The sequence below is a fragment of the Rhagoletis pomonella genome, unplaced genomic scaffold (genome assembly GCF_013731165.1).
Source record: "Rhagoletis pomonella isolate Grant_MI unplaced genomic scaffold, Rhpom_1.0 Rhpom_scaffold_00320, whole genome shotgun sequence".
NCBI lineage: Eukaryota > Metazoa > Arthropoda > Insecta > Diptera > Tephritidae > Rhagoletis > Rhagoletis pomonella.
This window is the reverse complement of record NW_023458874.1, coordinates 47055-65582: the sequence shown is the minus strand read 5'-3', so window position 1 is coordinate 65582 and position 18528 is coordinate 47055. Positions and strand designations below refer to the sequence as shown.

At 34.3% G+C, this 18528-nt stretch overlaps 1 protein-coding gene across 2 annotated transcripts in view; it reads left to right on the top strand.

The window, feature by feature from the left end:
- Positions 1-1580, top strand: part of LOC118750604 — an 18691-nt gene extending 17111 nt beyond the window's left edge. Inside the window, exons 2-4 of one of the 2 annotated variants that reach the window (XM_036485345.1) lie at positions 19-1012; positions 1075-1325; positions 1387-1479. In XM_036485345.1, the coding sequence (XP_036341238.1) occupies positions 19-1012; positions 1075-1325; positions 1387-1395 (1254 nt within the window). In that variant the 3' untranslated portion in view covers positions 1396-1479. Of the gene's footprint in view, positions 1-18; positions 1013-1074 lie in introns of both variants that reach the window. The other variant, XM_036485344.1, reaches the window with a different exon arrangement.
- Positions 1581-18528: the final 16948 nt, after the last annotated feature.

The following is an 18528-nucleotide window of genomic DNA, read 5'->3' as shown; positions in this document are numbered from 1 at the left end:
CTCTCTTTTATATTTTAGATGCCGTTAGACGATATTCCGCCAATAGAATTAACGAAGCTACATTTCTCAGAAATCAAACAAGATATATGTGTGGAATTTGGTGTAATCGCCGGCGATAATGATATAGCTTTACATAGTTCAAATAATCATCTAATTATATTAGATCTATTGGATTCAACGGCATTGTTGGCTGACCTGCCATACAATATATCCTACGCGGAAATTCCTCAAAACTATGACTTTATCGCGCTGAAGAAAGCGAGTTTAAAAACATCTAATAAAAATTGCAATTTGTTAGATATGCAACGACTAGCATTAGAGCCATCATATGTGTCTAATTATTTTTGTGAGCCTCCAAAACTAAATGCACTACAATTCAAACGAGCACCATTGCACTCATGTGTAGAACAACCAATTGCTGTAATTCTAACTGCCAGTGGCTTGTGCAGAGTATTACAAAAAAATTCAGCACCCAATCGTCAGTGGAGTGAAATATTCAATGTAAATGAATATTTATCAAATGAGTTAACATCATCTAATGCTTATAGCTGTTCTGATTTTAATCAAGAATGCTGTATCAATGCCGCCACTTGGCATACAACTGAACCAATACTATTTGTATCTTTCGGCAGCGGCTACATTTCAGCTCTTAGATTCCGAAATGCGTACATCCCAGCATTGAACGATTTTTTCATATCGAGAACCAATCTTGAAAAAGTATGCGATATCATCTGTTTTGACTACTGCCTGGTAGCTAGTTGCAGGGATGGTATTTTGAGAATATTTTCTTTAAATAACTTAGGATCTAATTTGGCTTTATTATCACCGTTAGCCGTTTTATGGGATAAACAAGATAATATAATTTGCAACCTAATTCATATGAAAAAATTTTTGCCTAATATGTATCTGGTTGTTTTTAATAAAGGCTCATATTTACTAGTGTGTATGCTGAGTGTAAAAGGCAAAGTACTTTGCTCTAAAAAGTTGCACATCGGCGGAATAAAAGTAACAGGTAGAAGAAATGTTTTTTACAAAACCACTGATAATGAATTAATTTATACATGTTTTGATTAGGTGTTCAACTGATTTCTACCTCAGAGTTTATTGTAACAACCGCTATGAGTTATGTGCGTTATTTTCGGGTAAATTTTCTGGAGCCAAATGAGCTTAAAATAAACGAACAACTTATTAAAGTTGATTTGGATACCTCAAATCTCGAAATTATTGGAGTAATGCCTTCGTATAATAGCAGCCTTTTGATATTCATACTTCATCGCAGTGGGGAATATTCGCAACGCAGCAATTACATGCATGGCAGTATATTTGTAAATATTTCAAAATTAGAAAATAAAGGCATCCCTAAATCAGCACCTACCACTGACTTAGGTGACATGAGTCAGAGTCATGCTTTTTCGATTGCTTCCGGATTGCACACATTTAACAAGTGTAGTTTTTTTCCCGATGTAATAAACATTAATTTACCAGTTATTTTGGACGAAGGCGTTTTGCTTCAACTTCAAGCGAAGTATTTGCTTATCTCAAACTTACTGAATTCTAATAGGTAAGAAATATTTAAGATATTATACATAAATATAAGCCTGATACAATAATTTTTAGTAGGTAGTTTCACTTCAAAATTTCTTACATATTCAAACACACAATGTTACCACTTTTACGATATTAAACCTGGTGATTTTCACTTATTCTCTTTGGTATTTTTTCACTGAGCAATGCACGACCGTTCGGCATAATCAAATCTGCGCTTGTAAAATGAACGGAACACACAAATGGTTCTCTTGGCAATTGGTGTGCACTTACTTCACAAGCCTACATCCACTTCTCTCGCAATTACAGCAGAGCAGAAAATTTAAAATGTTTTATGTTTCCAGCTATTTCGCGTGTGTTCTTGAATCAAGTTTAATTCAAAATATTTCGAATTCTGGATTTTCCTGTCGGATGTAACTCTGTGGCATTCTACGACGGTTTACGGTCAAAACCAAAATCGCAGAGATAGTAGTCGAGAGTTCGAGCTTTAATTTAAGCGTAAATGGAAGGTTCTATCACCTTTTGTTTCTTTCTTAGAGCTTCTAAAATATAGCAAAAAACGTGTTTTTCAGACACTTTCCCTCGTTTTTCTCCAAATCTGGAGCCGATGGAAACCCTATACTTACGGATTCGTAATCAGCACCAGAAAGTCTATAAAAAAAAGCTTAAACATTTGCTGCACCAAACTTTTTTCCATTTTTGTTGGCCTGTGCATTTTTTATGTTTGTGTTGTTATGTAATAAAAAATATTATCCATAAAATACTTACTAGCTTTCTGCGTATTTTCTTTTTCTACTTCCGCATATTAGCTAACGTCTTTTTTAAGAATATTTAAATGAGGGAATAAGTCACCGATACTAAAAACGACTTTTCTCGCAAAGAGCGCGTTCGCCGATTTTGGTTTTGACGGGAAACCGTTCAAAGAGTGCCACAGAGTGGACATCCAACAGGAAAGTCCCAGCCGTGGCATATTTCCGGCTTTTCCACGTAATTCGCTCTCAAATTGAGAAAGAGAAAATTTATTTCGATGTGTGAACAGCCAGAAAGACCTTTCTGTCACATTTCGGAAATCAGTTTCAGAAATAAAAGTTGCAAGCTGTGACTGCAATTGAGAGAGCGCAAATCGATTTCGGAAATATATTTAAACTTTCTCGTGCTGCACTAGCAATCTGCGATTCGTCTTTCGGAAATAAAAAAAAAAACATCTTTCAAACGACACTTTACATGCAAGGTGTGACTGCTCATGCAACTGTTTTCTGAAATTTCTCAATTTGTCAGCCTTTTCGAAATATATTGCTTACGAAATATATGCCACGTCTGACACGCTCTAATACTTTTGAATTAAACTTGGTTCAAACACACCGCGTTGCAACATCCACGTAAGCAGCCGCTCAAATTTAAAAAAAAATTTATAAAAAGTTTGAAAAGTTTTCATCCTTTACATTTGGCTTTGCTTTGTTTTTTCCAGCGTCAAAAATGTGGAATTTTTATAATAAATTGGTACCACAAAAGTTTCGAAACACGATTTCTGTCAGATAGCTAACATGGCGGCTAAGAGGAAGTGGTGAAACTACCTTTAAAAAGCCATTGTGCTTTCGTGGTAGAAAAAAGCGGGCACAATACAATCTGGATAGAGGGAACTAATTCGTGCATAGGGTGATCCAAAAATGCATGCAGGAAGGAAAAGTTCAAAATGTTAAGTTTTCACCCCTAGGATTTTTCTAAAGGGGGGAAAGTAAACCAGTATCTTTTTGCTACAAAAAAGATATTCAGAACTGTCTCAAAGTCCATGAAGTTTACCATGTATTTAAGGTGGCGAAAAACACGATTTCTTGGAAATGGTATAGAATTCTTGAAAATCGTAATTTTTCGATCAGAAAACTGTTTCTCTTCAGGAGACTTTCAATAATTATACCCAGTTATTTATCTTAAAATTTTTTAATACTAATAGTTTCTTGGGCCCCATGACATTTTTTTTTGGTTTTTCGGGGGACCTATAAAAATAGTTAATATTAAAAAATCTTCAAATAATTGTATACAATTTCTACGAAAAAATAGTTTTTTCTCTATAAAAGGTCTGTTCGATGAACCTTTTTGTGCACTAAACTGTTTTGAACTGTGTGTTTGTGAATCACCAACTAACACTTTTCTGTTGCAAGTTAGTGCAGCACATAAAATCAGCTGTTCCTTCAGTGAAGAAACCATACGATACCAATTTTCATCAACAAATGGAAAAATATATTGATATTTAGTGAGAAAATAACAAATAGATAATTTTTGTGATTTTACCTGAAATATATGTTTTTATAAGTTGCACGGGTTTCGTTTTGAGACCTTAGTAGGGGAAGTCGGTGTATTCTTGGACACTTTTATTTTGGTCGAAAACTCGCAAAAAACTTATTTTTCTAATCATTTTAAAGCTTGGTTTTGTAGTACGAGAAATAACCTTCCGTTTGCTATCATCAGTTTGATCTAATTGTATTGAGTTATGCATGTTATTTCAGTTGGAATAAAAATTGTTTTTTGCACTTTTGAAAAATCTCAGGGAATTATTGGACAATTTGTAAGTCGATAAAAATTAAAATTATTGATGGAAAACATTTATTTATGAACGAAAACGAAAGAATACATCATAATTAATAGCATAAAGTGAAAATTGACGATTAAAATTATTCCGAATAGCAGTGAACACCCCGGGTGAACACCTCGATCACAAACAATGCAATGGGCTGTGTTTCGGCGGTTGTCTTGTCTCTGCATATTTTTCTTGCAAATTATGCAGAAATCAATGTCTTCTTCCACGTACGTTTCGGTCGGAGGCGGTATTTTCTTCACAGATTTCATGATATTGCCGAAATTATCGATGTCTCCTTGTTTGCATTATAAACCGGCATTCTGGCTAAACCAAAATGTATAGGTCCAAAAAACTATTAGAAATTGCCGAAAAACTAATGCTATGTGGAAACTATGCAAACAAAATGCCTCGAATTTCAAGAAATAAGTGTCCAATTATACCCTGAAGACAGTGTCCAATAATTCCCCGAACTCTCATTTTTGCGAAATCGCGGCGTATAAGTAGGTAATGCAATACAATCTTAATACAAAATTCTTTACTGTGTCGGAGGCGTAAGCTTCCACGAGTATTATAAATATTTTTAACTGAGTTAGTTCGTCGGAAAATCTTGTTAAAATAAACAAAATACTAAATAAAATAAAAACTTTTGAAGTATCAAATTTCTATCTGCTATGACAAAAAAAAATGAGCTCAGCATGAGACGAGTTGATGACAGTTGGTTGAAACTGTAAAGCTTTATTAGGGGAAAAAATATCTTGCTGTCCAACAATACCCCGTCCAAGAATTCCACGACTTCCCCTACTAAATTGCTCTGGCAACTGCCAGATTTTGTTTAGCCCTGCGCTGTTCTACACTTTTAGCCCACTCATCGAACAGACCTATAAAATACATGGAAAACTTCATGAGCTTTAAGGCAGTTTAATACTTTTATATATTATGGACCACCCTAGAACTAAGATTGTTCATAGAACTCAAATTAGGTATTTTATTCATTCACTAAATAAACACATTTTATTTAAAATATATATTCTGTTCATATTTTTTAACTTTAAAATTAATTTCATCCAGAAAAGTCTTAGGCTGCTGTTTTTTTCCTTGAAGACACTCGTCTCCTTCAGCGGTATAATTTCGAAGGACAAGTGGATTATCAAGTATCATTACAAAATAAATTATGTGTTCGCTCTACAGAGTACTCAATAAAAGATATTTGATGTTCACTCGACTAAGGAGATCAGCTAAACTGGGGTTCATTCAAAATTTTTTTGTCAGCCATATAAACTATATGGGCAAATCTCTGGAACCGTGTGATCCACGTTGAAAAAAACGTTAATTCTTAAATGGAACCCAATATATAAATATATCAAAATATTTGAAATCCATTGGAAATAATTCTTGTATGATTAATTTTCCTTAAATTAGAGGTGGGAAAACTCAGCACATTTGCACTGTGCTGACAGCATGCAGGGCTACAGGGGCTAGCTGAAGTTAGGTTGCCAAAGCCCAGGGGTAAGGGAGGAAATTTGAGCGAGTTGCATCTGCGGTGTAACCGGAATACCGGGGAAAGTAACCGTGAGTACTTACCAGGGAGGTCAACTCTAACAAAGCCGATTCCCCCAAATTTTTTGAAAATTACAATTTGAGGTAACTTAATTTTCTTTTTTAATTAAAACAAGCAATAAATATACCTACGATGCAATATTTTTATTAGTATAGCAGCACAGAGCTTCTTAAAGTGTGTTCCGCGGAACCCAAGAGTTCCGTAGAAAAGTCACCGCGAAATTAGTTTTGGTATGAATAAGCACGGCGGTCGGTTTGAGTTGCACACAGAAAGAAAAGTTCTATAAACAGTTTGGCCGAGACGCAATTATCTATTTTCAAGTATACATATGTACTCGTAGTTGGTATGATTCCCGTACTGAGTGCCATACCTACATAAGAGCGTTGAGCTTGCGCTTGCCAGCTTGTTTTTTTCTAACCGGTATGTGTTGTTGGCCGCTGTAGCCAAAGGGTTATATACAAGTTTCTACAAGGAACTAGAGCTGCAAAACTATCGATGGCACTATCGATAGTTTCAATTTGACACCACTATCGATGAATGGTATCCACTATCGCGATACTATCGGAAACCTTCAAATACAAATAATTGCCAAAAATCAGCAGGGCGACTTAGCTACTTTAAACTACAAAAGTGCATACTCAAAAATTTTCTAAGAAACCTAATTAAAAAGCTCGAAATTTTGATTACTCGAAAAACTCGAATTTTCCTCGTTTTTGTAAATTGTTTAAAATTCAGACTTGCAACGTGTTGTTTTTGTTGCTTAAAATATCTTATTTGTTATTTTTAATAAAGCACGCCAAAATGGTGTTTAAAAATAACATTTCTGTTTTTTCTACTAATATTACCATATACCTCATACCGTAGTAAGGATCCCATATTTTTCTCTTACCGATAGCATCGATACTATCGAATGGTGATGCCCAAAACTATCGAAACATCGAATAGTCCAACCACCGATAGTTTTGCAGCTCTACAAGGAACGCGATGAATTGCCAAATGAAATGTGAAATGTCATTACTGGGCACTTGGTAAATCACCTGAAATGTTTGTCAGATTATTTTTCGGATGGTAGTAGTAATATAGGTTTGGTACAAAATCCACACATTTGAACCTGTGTCTCTGAAAGAGTTTTGGGCTAGTGTTAGGGTTGCCAGATTTTTTATGCGCGAAATCTGTACGTTAGACTTTTTCATGCTAAAAAAAATCAGTACTTTTCAGTACATTTTTATTCAAAGCAAAATTATGAATGTAGTGCTGGATTTCCACTAGGCATTAAATGGCAAAACAGACAAATGACAAAGTTGGGCATTCAAAAATATTCGTGTCATTACGTTAAAAAAGTGTCGATTAAGTTTATTTCCACATAGCATTTTCTTAAATGGCTTATATTTTTTGTCATTTCAATGCCTAGTGGAAATTCGGCATAAGTAACATAATACTTTAAAACGCCAGAGTACTTGTTTTTAACAATATTTTGGTATATAAATAAAATATTGTTTATAAAAAATAAAAGTGTTATTCACTTTAACATGAGTGTACACATCATTATACACAGAAGCCAATAAATCATTTTATATTTATGACATTGTTCAATAGTCATAATGAGATCATTTCCATCTTCAGTGTTTAAGTAGCCAAAAAATTCTATACATTTCATTTTAAACTTACTTTAAATTTGCAGTTCACTTTACAAAATTTTAATCCGAAGCCGGTTTCTCACTATGCGCCAGGAAGCAAACTTTATACTTAGATCCTCTCAGTTGATTTGTTTGAGAGTGGTATTGACAAAAAAAAAACAAAATTACATATCTTTCCAAACTGTGGTAAAATACCACTATTTAAGGACTTCATCTATAATTACTCATGGCTTAAATTGATTTTTTCAACTACGCAAAAACTTTTAAAGACTAAGGCACTCCGCACATTAAGCTCCTAATCATAGTAGTGTAATCGTTTCGGCATACTAAAGTATAAAGCTTTCATGCCGAACGCATGTATTTCAATGAAGCTCTGTACATTACGATTCAAAATCTTGTTTTCGCCTAATCATAAAAGCTTCATGAATCGAAGCGCCCAACATTGTAAGGCGCTTGCAGTTTTGAAATCCTCATTTGTTTACTTTTTTGTGTTGGAAATAAAATTTATTTGTCAATTCAATAGAAAATAATTGAAAATGAATGATTTTGTGGTAAAATTCGTGCAAATTGTATTAAACCACAAGCATTTATGCAATATTTCGGAGCAGAAATATTTGGGGGAGTGCGTAGTTGCGAAAGAACGGCCAGAAAATTTGTTATGTGTAGAAAGTGTTTATTAGCTGGTGACTTATGCACGGCGTGCAAGTGTACAGAAGTCGAGTATCGGTATGGCGAAACGATTACTCTACTTTGATTAGGCGCGTCGTCAAAAAAATCAGCCTTATTTTTGAAAAATATAAGCTCCATCATATTATCGCAACTGGTACGTAACGACCCGTCGATATGCACATAAAACGATTGATCTTTTTGTTTGAAACAGTTCTAGTAATCACTAAATTTAGAGTCTGCTTGTGGTCTTATTATTCAATTTTAATTAATTTTTTTATTGTATTTTTTAACCTTTTTGACCGCAAATATCGTAAATAAAAACTCAATTTATTTTGTAAATAAAATTTTTTTGTTTATTTCTACCGATGCATTTCGGTTGGCAGCTGAGCACAATATAGCCAGTAAACAACCTTCGGTGAATTTGGCGACTGCCTTCTTCGGGGATGAATATGCTAGGGATGAAATTATTGGTACACACGTCTTCCAAGCACGCAGGGTTGCTTTTAAGAAAATAATAATAATTAACTCCAAGTAGTTTCTAAAGTATAGTGTAAAACGAAATTTATTGAATAATTCCACATAAAATGGTATACATAAATGACTCATTTTCTAAACGATTTAAATAAAACGCATTTCATAACCTTTTTTTTGCAAACGGCATTTGCGATTTAATAGAAAAGTACTACGGATTGTGAATTTTTGTTAACTATGAGGTGAATGAAAATTTTTAACCCGGCTGACGGTTTTGAAGAATTTTTTTGTTCTAATTTTATTACTAATACCATGTCCCCACCAAAAAGTTAACCATCTCAAATCGAACTTAACCACATCACTAACTATTGCTGTCCACACTGCGGTTTGAGGTTTATAAAACAGTACAAATGTAAAGAACAGTGTTCGGACCTCAAAATCGATTGAGGACTAAATTACTGCAAAAATCAGAGCAAAAACAAATAATCCGTACTAGATTGAATTTTTTATTTTTGTTTCTGACATTAATTGTTTGACTAAAATATTTTCTATTCATGCAAAATAAGAACGCGGGGCAATGTAAGGATAATATGTTACATATTTAGGTAATTTTTAGCATTTTCTATATAGTATAGTATCTAACACTTAATTTTTTAAAAAGCAAACCTTTTCTACTTTATATAAATTTCATTCTACATATATTTTTTAACAAGTTAAGTAAAGTTCTGCATCCGCCAATTTGTACAGCCATACATCAAAAAATAACGAAGTTACTTTATTGACGCATTGCTATGAAAGAGTTACTTTTTAACAGTGAAATTTGGCTGACTTTGAATTTTTTTACTGAAACCGGCGGTGAACACTCAAAAAACGGCCCCAAAAGGGACATAACATGAATGAAAAAAACGGAATTGATTGGAAGTCAAGCGGAGTAGAGGAGTAGATTTCAAATTTTTTCAAAAACCGGAGTAAATCTAATCTGATCTTAGTTGAGTCCAAACACTAGTAGGGAACGAATTCTTTACATTTCAACGCCAATGACCCACAGATGGCGGGAAAACACAGGGTTGTATCAGACTTTCGACGTGGTTTTGAGTTGGTTAGCTTTTAACCATCTCAGTGAAATGGTTAAGTGCTGTCAGTTTTATATTGCGAAACTACGCTAAATCAAGTGGGTTATCGGGATAACCAACTCAGTAGCCATAACTACGTGGTTAGCTCCGGTGGGGACATGGTATAAGGCGTCTAAAAAATGCATGGCTTTTAGTTCTAGAAGAATAAAAGTCAGTAAAGACAAGTCTTTTTTGTATAATTTCTGATATTAATTGCTCAACTTCTTTTGCACCAGAGCAACTGTCAAAAATTTCCGGCAGTAAAAGTTACGAATTGGCACAGCAGAAATGTAAAAATTTCTCGCCATAATAAAAATTTTTTTCAACATGGAACTTTTCTACTAATTGACATGAAATTACTATCTCAACGCTCGGAGCGCTGCCAATGAGGGCCTTTGCCAACTGATAAAAAAGAGAAAATTCGGAAAGACCAAACAAAAATTTTGAGATTTATCGTTGTGAATACGAATGCCTTAGTTTTTACCTAGCTCGTGGCACTACGCAAAATTTTGACAGCTTGGAAATATGTATACACATAAAGTTGTTGGCGGTAATAAAGAGTCAAAATCAAAATGGAGAAAAGAACAAAAAGCGTACGTTAGTTGTCAGTTATAAAATAAATCCAATTTATTTATTATTTATTTATTTATTGAAAGGCAACCACGCGGTAAAGCTTGTGTTAATTATATTGATAACAGAACCTGGCAACTCGCACGTTGTCTAAATTCACAAGTACAAAATCCACAAAAGAATACATTGCTTGTATTACCATCAATACGCCATGTATAAATTTTAACAACACACAAAAATAGAGCTTTCGCACGAGCGTTTGTTTGGTTTTTCAACACCATTTATAATTTTCTTTTAACAAAATCACGATTTGTCAAATGCTTAAATTCATTTATCTAATAATAATGCAGCACACAACCCTGAAATCTAAGAAAAAGTCTGAGGAAGGCCATTAAATAGCAGCACACAACCCCGTGCCTTCCTCAGGAGTGAATATAACTACAACAACTATGACTATACAACAACAACGCAAAAAGGTTGGTTACTGTCTATACTGTGCAGCTGAGCAACCATCATCAGCCAGCGTCAAGTGCTCAGTATATCCAGTAAACAAACTTAGCTATTTTTTTTTTACCAAGTTTGGTCCCCATAAAGGACTAGTGTTGCAAGCAACGCTTTTTCGGCAATTAGGGTGTTGTGCAGCTATTTAATGTGGTGAAAATTATTTAAGCACTGGAGAGATTTATTCACATGGAATTGGAGATAGGGCTGATAGATTTATTTTAAATAAATTGTGAATCTGCGAAAATATCTTTTCAGCAGATGGATACACTTTTTAACCTTTTTCCCGAAAATGTACATACAGGCTCGAAAATATGCGAGTAACATTAGGTTTGTATAGTAACAGTAACATTGCAGCGAGAGCGTAAAAGCAAAATAGAGCGTTAAATTGAGAAGAAGAGAAAACTAGCAGAAGAACTTATTGAACACAAAACTAGCAATAACTTGCAAGTGAACAGTTGTTGCACTGCTTTGACAATCTGCTGTAAACATTTTACTATTTATAAATCAGTTTTAAACACTTTGCTTTACACACAAGCACTAACACTGTCCAGTACATCATTAATATTTTTGTTTCCACTCATTTTACTTTTGTTTGTGCCAAGGCGAATCAATATAAGGTGATAGCAGGAGTACAAAAACAAAAATTTACATGTATTTTGTTTTTGCTTTGGCGGCATAAACTGTCAAAATCTGTAAGTGTGTGTAGAAATTCAAACAAAATTTTTCAATTTGATATCAGAAGCCGTGCGGCGAAACACATACACAAAATCAACTGAGCTAGTAACACCACTTTTTATATATTCTTTTGACATTTATTCTTCTTCTTCTTCTGCTAGCTAATTTCTGCTAGTAAAAATTTCACTAGCAAGAATTTGCAGCTCTCTCGTGTTGTTACGCTCTCGATTCAGTGCTCTCTTTCAAATTTTTTGGGTTATCATACACTTTTCCAGTAAAAGTTTGCAGGTTCCAGTACAAATTAGTACTGACTATTGGTAACTATACAAACCTATTCAAATATCGTCGCCTGGATGGAAAATTGCCGGAAGCGTCATTTTGACAATTTGTGGTTTTTGGATATCTTCTTTAGTTTCCGACTAATTGACTAAAATTTTTTCGGTTATTTGGTACAAATTGCGTTAGTATTGCTGTCGTACTAAACTAATCAAGATCTTTCAAATAGAGTTATCTGTTCTTCTTTAGTTTCCGACATATTCAGCTTTATCATGAGTTTCATTTTCTAGAACCGAGTCACTTTTCGTTTGCGTGTGTTCACTACAGGTGGATGAAAAAATTGTTGGCGAAATTTTGTTCGGGCGAAACTCACGATTAGGCTGATTAGTAAAAAGTATGGTTAATTTATAAAAATTGTTATCACATTTTGGCGTATATCACTAAAACTGACTGCAAATTTTTTGACAAATGTCGTATACGACAAAATTTTATTAAACTCATAAATGGTTGACACTAAACTAAAAAAAATAAGATAATTTAAGAATTTCATGAACTAGTACATAGCATTCTCCGACACTTTGGAGAAAATCTGTAATCGTGTTTCTGAGAAATTGCATTCCAAACTTCAATCGTGAGTTACCGAAAGTAACTTGTGACAATCTTTTATCCAGGGATCTACATAAATTATAATTGTCATTATTTTCGCAGTTGGAGTATATGCCAGACGAGTAACAGGTATATACATACAAGGATACCTAAATTAGCGCGTTGAACTTGTATATTTATCTCTCTCCAACGCATTAATTCTATATACGTAGGTACCAACGCCTGACAAAGTTATGTCTAAATTTAATAATGGCTCTATGACAAAATATTCATGGAATGTATTCGTTGATTTTTATTTACTTCATTTCATACATTAGCATTGATGTTTTGTTTTTCATACATTAGTATTGATGTTTTTTACTAAATACCAGGAATAAATATTTAATAAAAAACTATTTCATTTAAGCTTAACCAACTTTTAGTTGCTCGGAGCTAATTTTGGAACGCTTCACGAAATATTTTCATATATAGTAAATGCAACCCTGGGTGCATCATTAACGAACTGAAAAACCAAACAAAAAAATTCCATCTGAACCCAAAAATTATAAAGCAAAACAAAAACCATTTTTTCCAATTTATGCACTGTTATTTTTATTATTGCAATACAATTTCGCAGCTCTTCAAACATTTTCCACATTATGCTTTTAGGGCTAGTAGTTTCCGACCCCATTTGCTCGTTTTTTTTCAATTCTGAATTTAGGCTAGGCTTCATGGGAACTTACTGTGGGTGCAAACAGACCACATTTTGTAAACTGAATTGTGATATTTAATTTTCTTGTATAATGAAAAATGAATTGAATGTGCAATTTTTTAAGTTTACTAGATGTAAGACAACTTTTAATTTTCTTTATATATGGCATGCTTTAGTTTTAATTCTGTTTAAGTTAAGTTGTAAAGGTGAAAATAGGCCTCCTGGGCAACCGAGCACATTAAAAAAAAATCGGTAACGCGCGTAAAAGCATACCTCACAAGTGGTGTGGAAAATGCAAGAACAAATATAAATGGAATAATTTTCGAAATTATGAAATGGTTATTGGTATTTTCCATCTCAAAGGGGGTGATTAATTTGAACGTTATTTAAGCTGCCTTTACACGGTCGATTTTTGTCGTTTAACCAAAATCTACCCATGTAAATTGCAATTCAACCGTAAAATGTAAGCGTTTTGGCTAGTCGATATCTTAAGTAAATTCTCCAGTCGACAGAAATCGACCCGTGAAAAGGCAACTTCAGGAATTTTTTAATTTTCTTTTTTTTTTTTTTGCTTGGGCGTCTTTTGAAGATGTGCCAAATTATATTATCTACTTAAATACAAAACAACAATTTCTTTAAGCCATCTTGTGCAGCAATTTGTTGATCTTATCCTCTCGGCTACCGAAATCACCAACCTCAACGTAGTGATTAGCCTTCTTGCGCCAGCCTCGGGTTGATGTGTTGAGCTTGAATAGCAACAGGAAGTTGGGGGCTTTCTTGAAGTGAAGTGAATCAACGCACTGAATTTCGTGCGCTTCGCGAAATTTGCGTTCGATCACAAAGTAGAGATTGGGACACGCTTGACCATTCCACGTTTGTACATCAATTCACAAACTGATTTAAGATTTGGATAACCCCATATAGGGGGTTCGGCATACGTAGCATATTAATGGTTGCTTTGCTCAATTTGATGAACACACCGTTTTAATGTGGCGAAGACAGAACTGTAAAACTACGCACTTTTTGTGCAACTTTGTTGATACCGCGGATGCGGATCACAAAAGCCAATTTGGATGTTTCAGGCAAGTCGAATTGGCCGCATTTCTTTGCCACACAGCGTTACTCCATCTCACGGCGTCCATCACGGAGTTTTCTTGTTTGATATTTCTCAGCATGCACAAAGTTTTCACATTTACGGAGTGCAATCACAGCAGAGCGCTTTAGTTTACGTTTGATCAGGGTAGCAATTTGCTGACCTGCTCTTGCTGAACTGCAGCTTCGGCTCGGGGACAGGAGGCAGCTTCCTGGAAGGTTGTCTGCCCTTTGCTTGCGGTTTCTTACCGGCCCATGATGGCAGTCATCTTAACTTGTTACTTAGCACGTTGAAAAGGCGAAAAAAAGTTCGCCAAATGTTTGGAGCACATCGTAAATGAGCCATTCGATTTACAACATTTCTATAAACAATTTAATTAAATACTTTTTATACATAGATATGCTGCAACCATGCACTTACTTTCCCAAATTCCATCCTGCTTAACGGCATAATTTTCCAAATATGCCTGCTACTTCATTACTAATTACTAAATTTTCCAACTGCGCCTTCTTTGTTGGCTCGACATATCCTAAAAAGACAAATTTACATTAAACAATAGAAATCGCAAAAATTAGCAAATAAAATACTCGCTTTGTTTTGTTTTGTTGTCAAATTTCTGAGAAATGTGAATTCACCACGATGCGATACAGAAAGAACAAGGACCAGGGATGTAATTTTAAGTAAATCTATTATTCAGTGGCAAGGCTCTGCGTTCGGGGCAGCAATATTAATTTGTATCAAATATAACATTAAACGGTGGTTCTAATATATTTTTTGATATTATTAACCAGAGTACATACATTATATGGTATTTCTTTCAAAATTAATGTACTATATGAACTTTTTTTTCAAATATTTCTTAAGTTTCTTTCATCAGTGCTGAAAAGCAACCATGCGTGTAAGAAATTGTGTGCTACCTAAAATTTCACCTCTGGAAACTTTATCCCCATAAAGGACTTCACCACAGTTTTTTTACTGGATATACTGAGGTCAAGTGAACACTAATCAAAAAAGACAAAAGTAGACAGTGCAATGGAAATTAGACGCTTACAACTATACATACATATATACAAACATAAAGTTCTGAACACATTGAAAACGACGAGCTACCGACCACAGCATCCAATTTGTCATCTTTATTATCTAAGCGCTTTGTCGATGGCGACATGATTTCTTTGAACGCGGCAGCGACATCATGAATTTGTATGAGTTTGACATAAAAGAAGAGGAAGAACCTTAACTGTCGCCAGAAAAATAGAAATAGATCTAATCTGGCCACAACCACAGCCGTCGCGTAGCCCGGTCGTCGCCAAAATAATTATCTACATAAGAGTACGTGTTAAAATAATTTGACAGCTGTGGTTTGTAGCTCGTCGTTTTCATTGGGTTCGGGCTATAAGTGTGAAAGCACAAATGGCATTTCAAAAATTAACAAAGCGACGAGTGGAGGTTCTGAACAAACATGTAAACAAACATTCACTTCTTTATACAATTAAATAAAGGAGATTCAATTACTCCGGGTTCTAAATTCATTAAATTATCATTAGTAGCGATGAAAAGGGATTCAGAGGCATCTAGTTTAGCTGGGGTTTTACGTGTTTAAGTAAACGAACGTTTTCTGCGATTGATATTGTGTTGTGTGGGCGAGAATTATTTAGATCAAATCCATGCGCGGCGATAGCATTATCCATCTTTTTCAGCCGTACGGCACGTAAGTGTTCCTCGATTCGGGCACGCAGCGCGCTCCTTGTTTGTCCAAAGTATTTGCATTCGCAATGCGAACCAGTTACTTCGTATACTCCACTTTGATCTTCTATCGGCAATTTGTCTTTCGTTGAACCAAGCGCGAATCTCAGTTTATTGTTGTTCGGGTGATTTGCAAGTTTTGATTTTTCGAAGGTATGTTTCAATGTGTTGGTGATGGCAGGAGCGTTCCTTGTCTTTGAAAAATAGGACATTGGCGTACTGATTGAAGAAATGAATAAAATCAGTACAAGAGTTGAAAATCAGTACGTCTGTAAACCGTAGCTAGTGTTAAGAGTAAATATCTTAACTTTGCTTCCTCGTGTCACAACGTAATTCAGGTCGAAATTTGATGCTACCCCAGAAATGCGCATACAGCTTTCAGACATTATATCGAACTACTATTTTATACAATAATTAATAACAGCGAAACAATTTCGTTCTTTACATTAAAATTTAAAGTATGTTTACTATTTCTAGTAAACGTTTTTGTTCATATTTAAATTGCACTGCCTTTGATTTTTAGTAATTTGATGTGGGGTTCCATAAAATGAAAATTGTTTAGTAAGGGTTCCATCATCTTAAAGTTTAAGAACCCCTGGCATAGCATATAGTATAGCAGAAAAGTAGCACGCTGCATATTCTGAAAAAATACAGCTAATAGAAAGGAATTAGATTATTATAAATACTCATTACAAAGAGTGACACGGACTCTTCTACGAGTAAAACTATCAACAAATATCCCCAACAAAAACGTATACTTAAAACAATTAAATTTTATGGACCAAAAATTATAGCTAGACTGTCGATGTTCCCACAACAAACATCGATGTTAAAAAACATCGGTTATAAAACGGATACATCGATGTTTTCCCAATGTTTTAATATCTCATCTACTACACGCAATAAAATGTAGCCAGAAATATTTTTTAAACTCGAAAGAACTAGACTCACATTTTCGCTACTATGTAACCACGATTAACCTAAAAATTAAAATTTACGTATCCCAACGGTTTTAATAAAATTGATTTAAAAAAAGAAAATACATTTTTTTACTTGAAAAATTCACATTTTAATGTACACTGTCGATCAAAAGTGGATGCATGGCGTTTGTCAAAATGTTTATTTGTTTATAAGAATATTTAATCAAACCCACATACGTCAAACTTTCAAGCTATACAGAATTTACAACACATTTTCATCTCAGTTTTGAACTTTTTAATCTAAATCTTTAGAAAAGGCGGGGTATGCAGGTACATGTGTTATGTAATACAGGTCCAAGTTTTAAGTGGCTAAAATGTCGCTTTAATCTTTAATGAGTTTTTTGCTGACGGCTTTTTGCGCTTTTTACCATATAAAAGTGTATTTCTTGTAGAATAAAATCTGCAAGACGCTAGCTATAATTATGTTGTACTTTAAATAAATCGTATTTCTTTGAATATAAAAATTTAGAATAGAGTTCAGAAAAGAAGCTTTGCTAATCTAGTCCCCAAAGCCTATTTATATCCTGAGTCATGGTTGAACCAGCTTCCGAGAAGAACCTCTCGCTAGGCACTGGTCGTTCTGCAGAGTACGAACGGAATGAATGAACGATGCCGATGTTTTTCACTTTTCTAGTCGATATATAGACGATGTATCGTCCAGCAAAACATCGATGTTAACCACAAGCCAGCGTAACAGTGTGGCCAGGTTGCCGTTTTCGAGGCTAGATTTAGCATTTAATTTTTAGCCATAGCCTCCGAATTTTCGGTCTGACTTCGTGGCTTTTTTCTGGCCTTTTGTACTTAAAATATTTATGGCGAAATTCGGACCGGAACTTACAAAAATAATTACCATATTAGAAATACTTAATATATCAAAAACTACCGTTTACCGTTAAAATATTACAATAACAGAGCAAAGTACCATTAGTTCTACGAAAGTTGCCTTATACTGTATTTTTCAAAAAATTTATTTGTTGGCGTATTACTAGTGCACTCTGATGTAGAAAACAATCATATTTCTAACGATTTTTTTTTTCGTTTCCTAAACTGAACTCCATTTTGCATACCTTGAATTAATCTAGCCGTTATTAACCTGAAAGCTGTTATTTTGTATTTTGATGTGAATGATTTAAAAATTTATTTAAAAAAATCTGTTTCGCGGAACTTATCGAGTTGGCGAAGACTTTTTAAGAAATTAATATACTGACTTCTTTTTAACTTAATTTTTCACGGGCTAGAGCTTTTTCTAACCTTTTTTCAAAACCAAATTAGGCTCGCTTTTTGCGATCATCTGGCCACACTGCAGCGTAAGCTGAAAGTGAGAGTGGATACAACAGCAAGTATGGGAATGGGTATGGATACACACCAGCGATGCCAACTCTTTCAAAGCCGATTCCCTTAAATTTCTGAAAAAAGCCTCCATTTTCAACAGTGGATATTGCTTGAAACGAATTTCCTTCATTATTTGTGGTAACTTGTTTTTTAAATTTAATAAAAAAAAAACAATAAATGTAGCTATGATGCAGTATTTTAACTAATATAGCAAAGGTAGCGCACCGCATATATCAGATAAGATTGTTTGTAGTATGCACTTTGAATGCACAGTTCGTAGCATTCTGATTATGTGAAATAATGTACCAACATACATACATACATATGTACATACATGCATACAAATATGTATGCAAACATGTTTTATATATGTATTCAGAAAAGTATACCAGCATACACGTATATGTACATATTTTGATTTATTTCTTAACACTACAGGTTAACAAAGATTTTGTAGCCGTAGGTAAGCATGAATGGAACTTTACAGG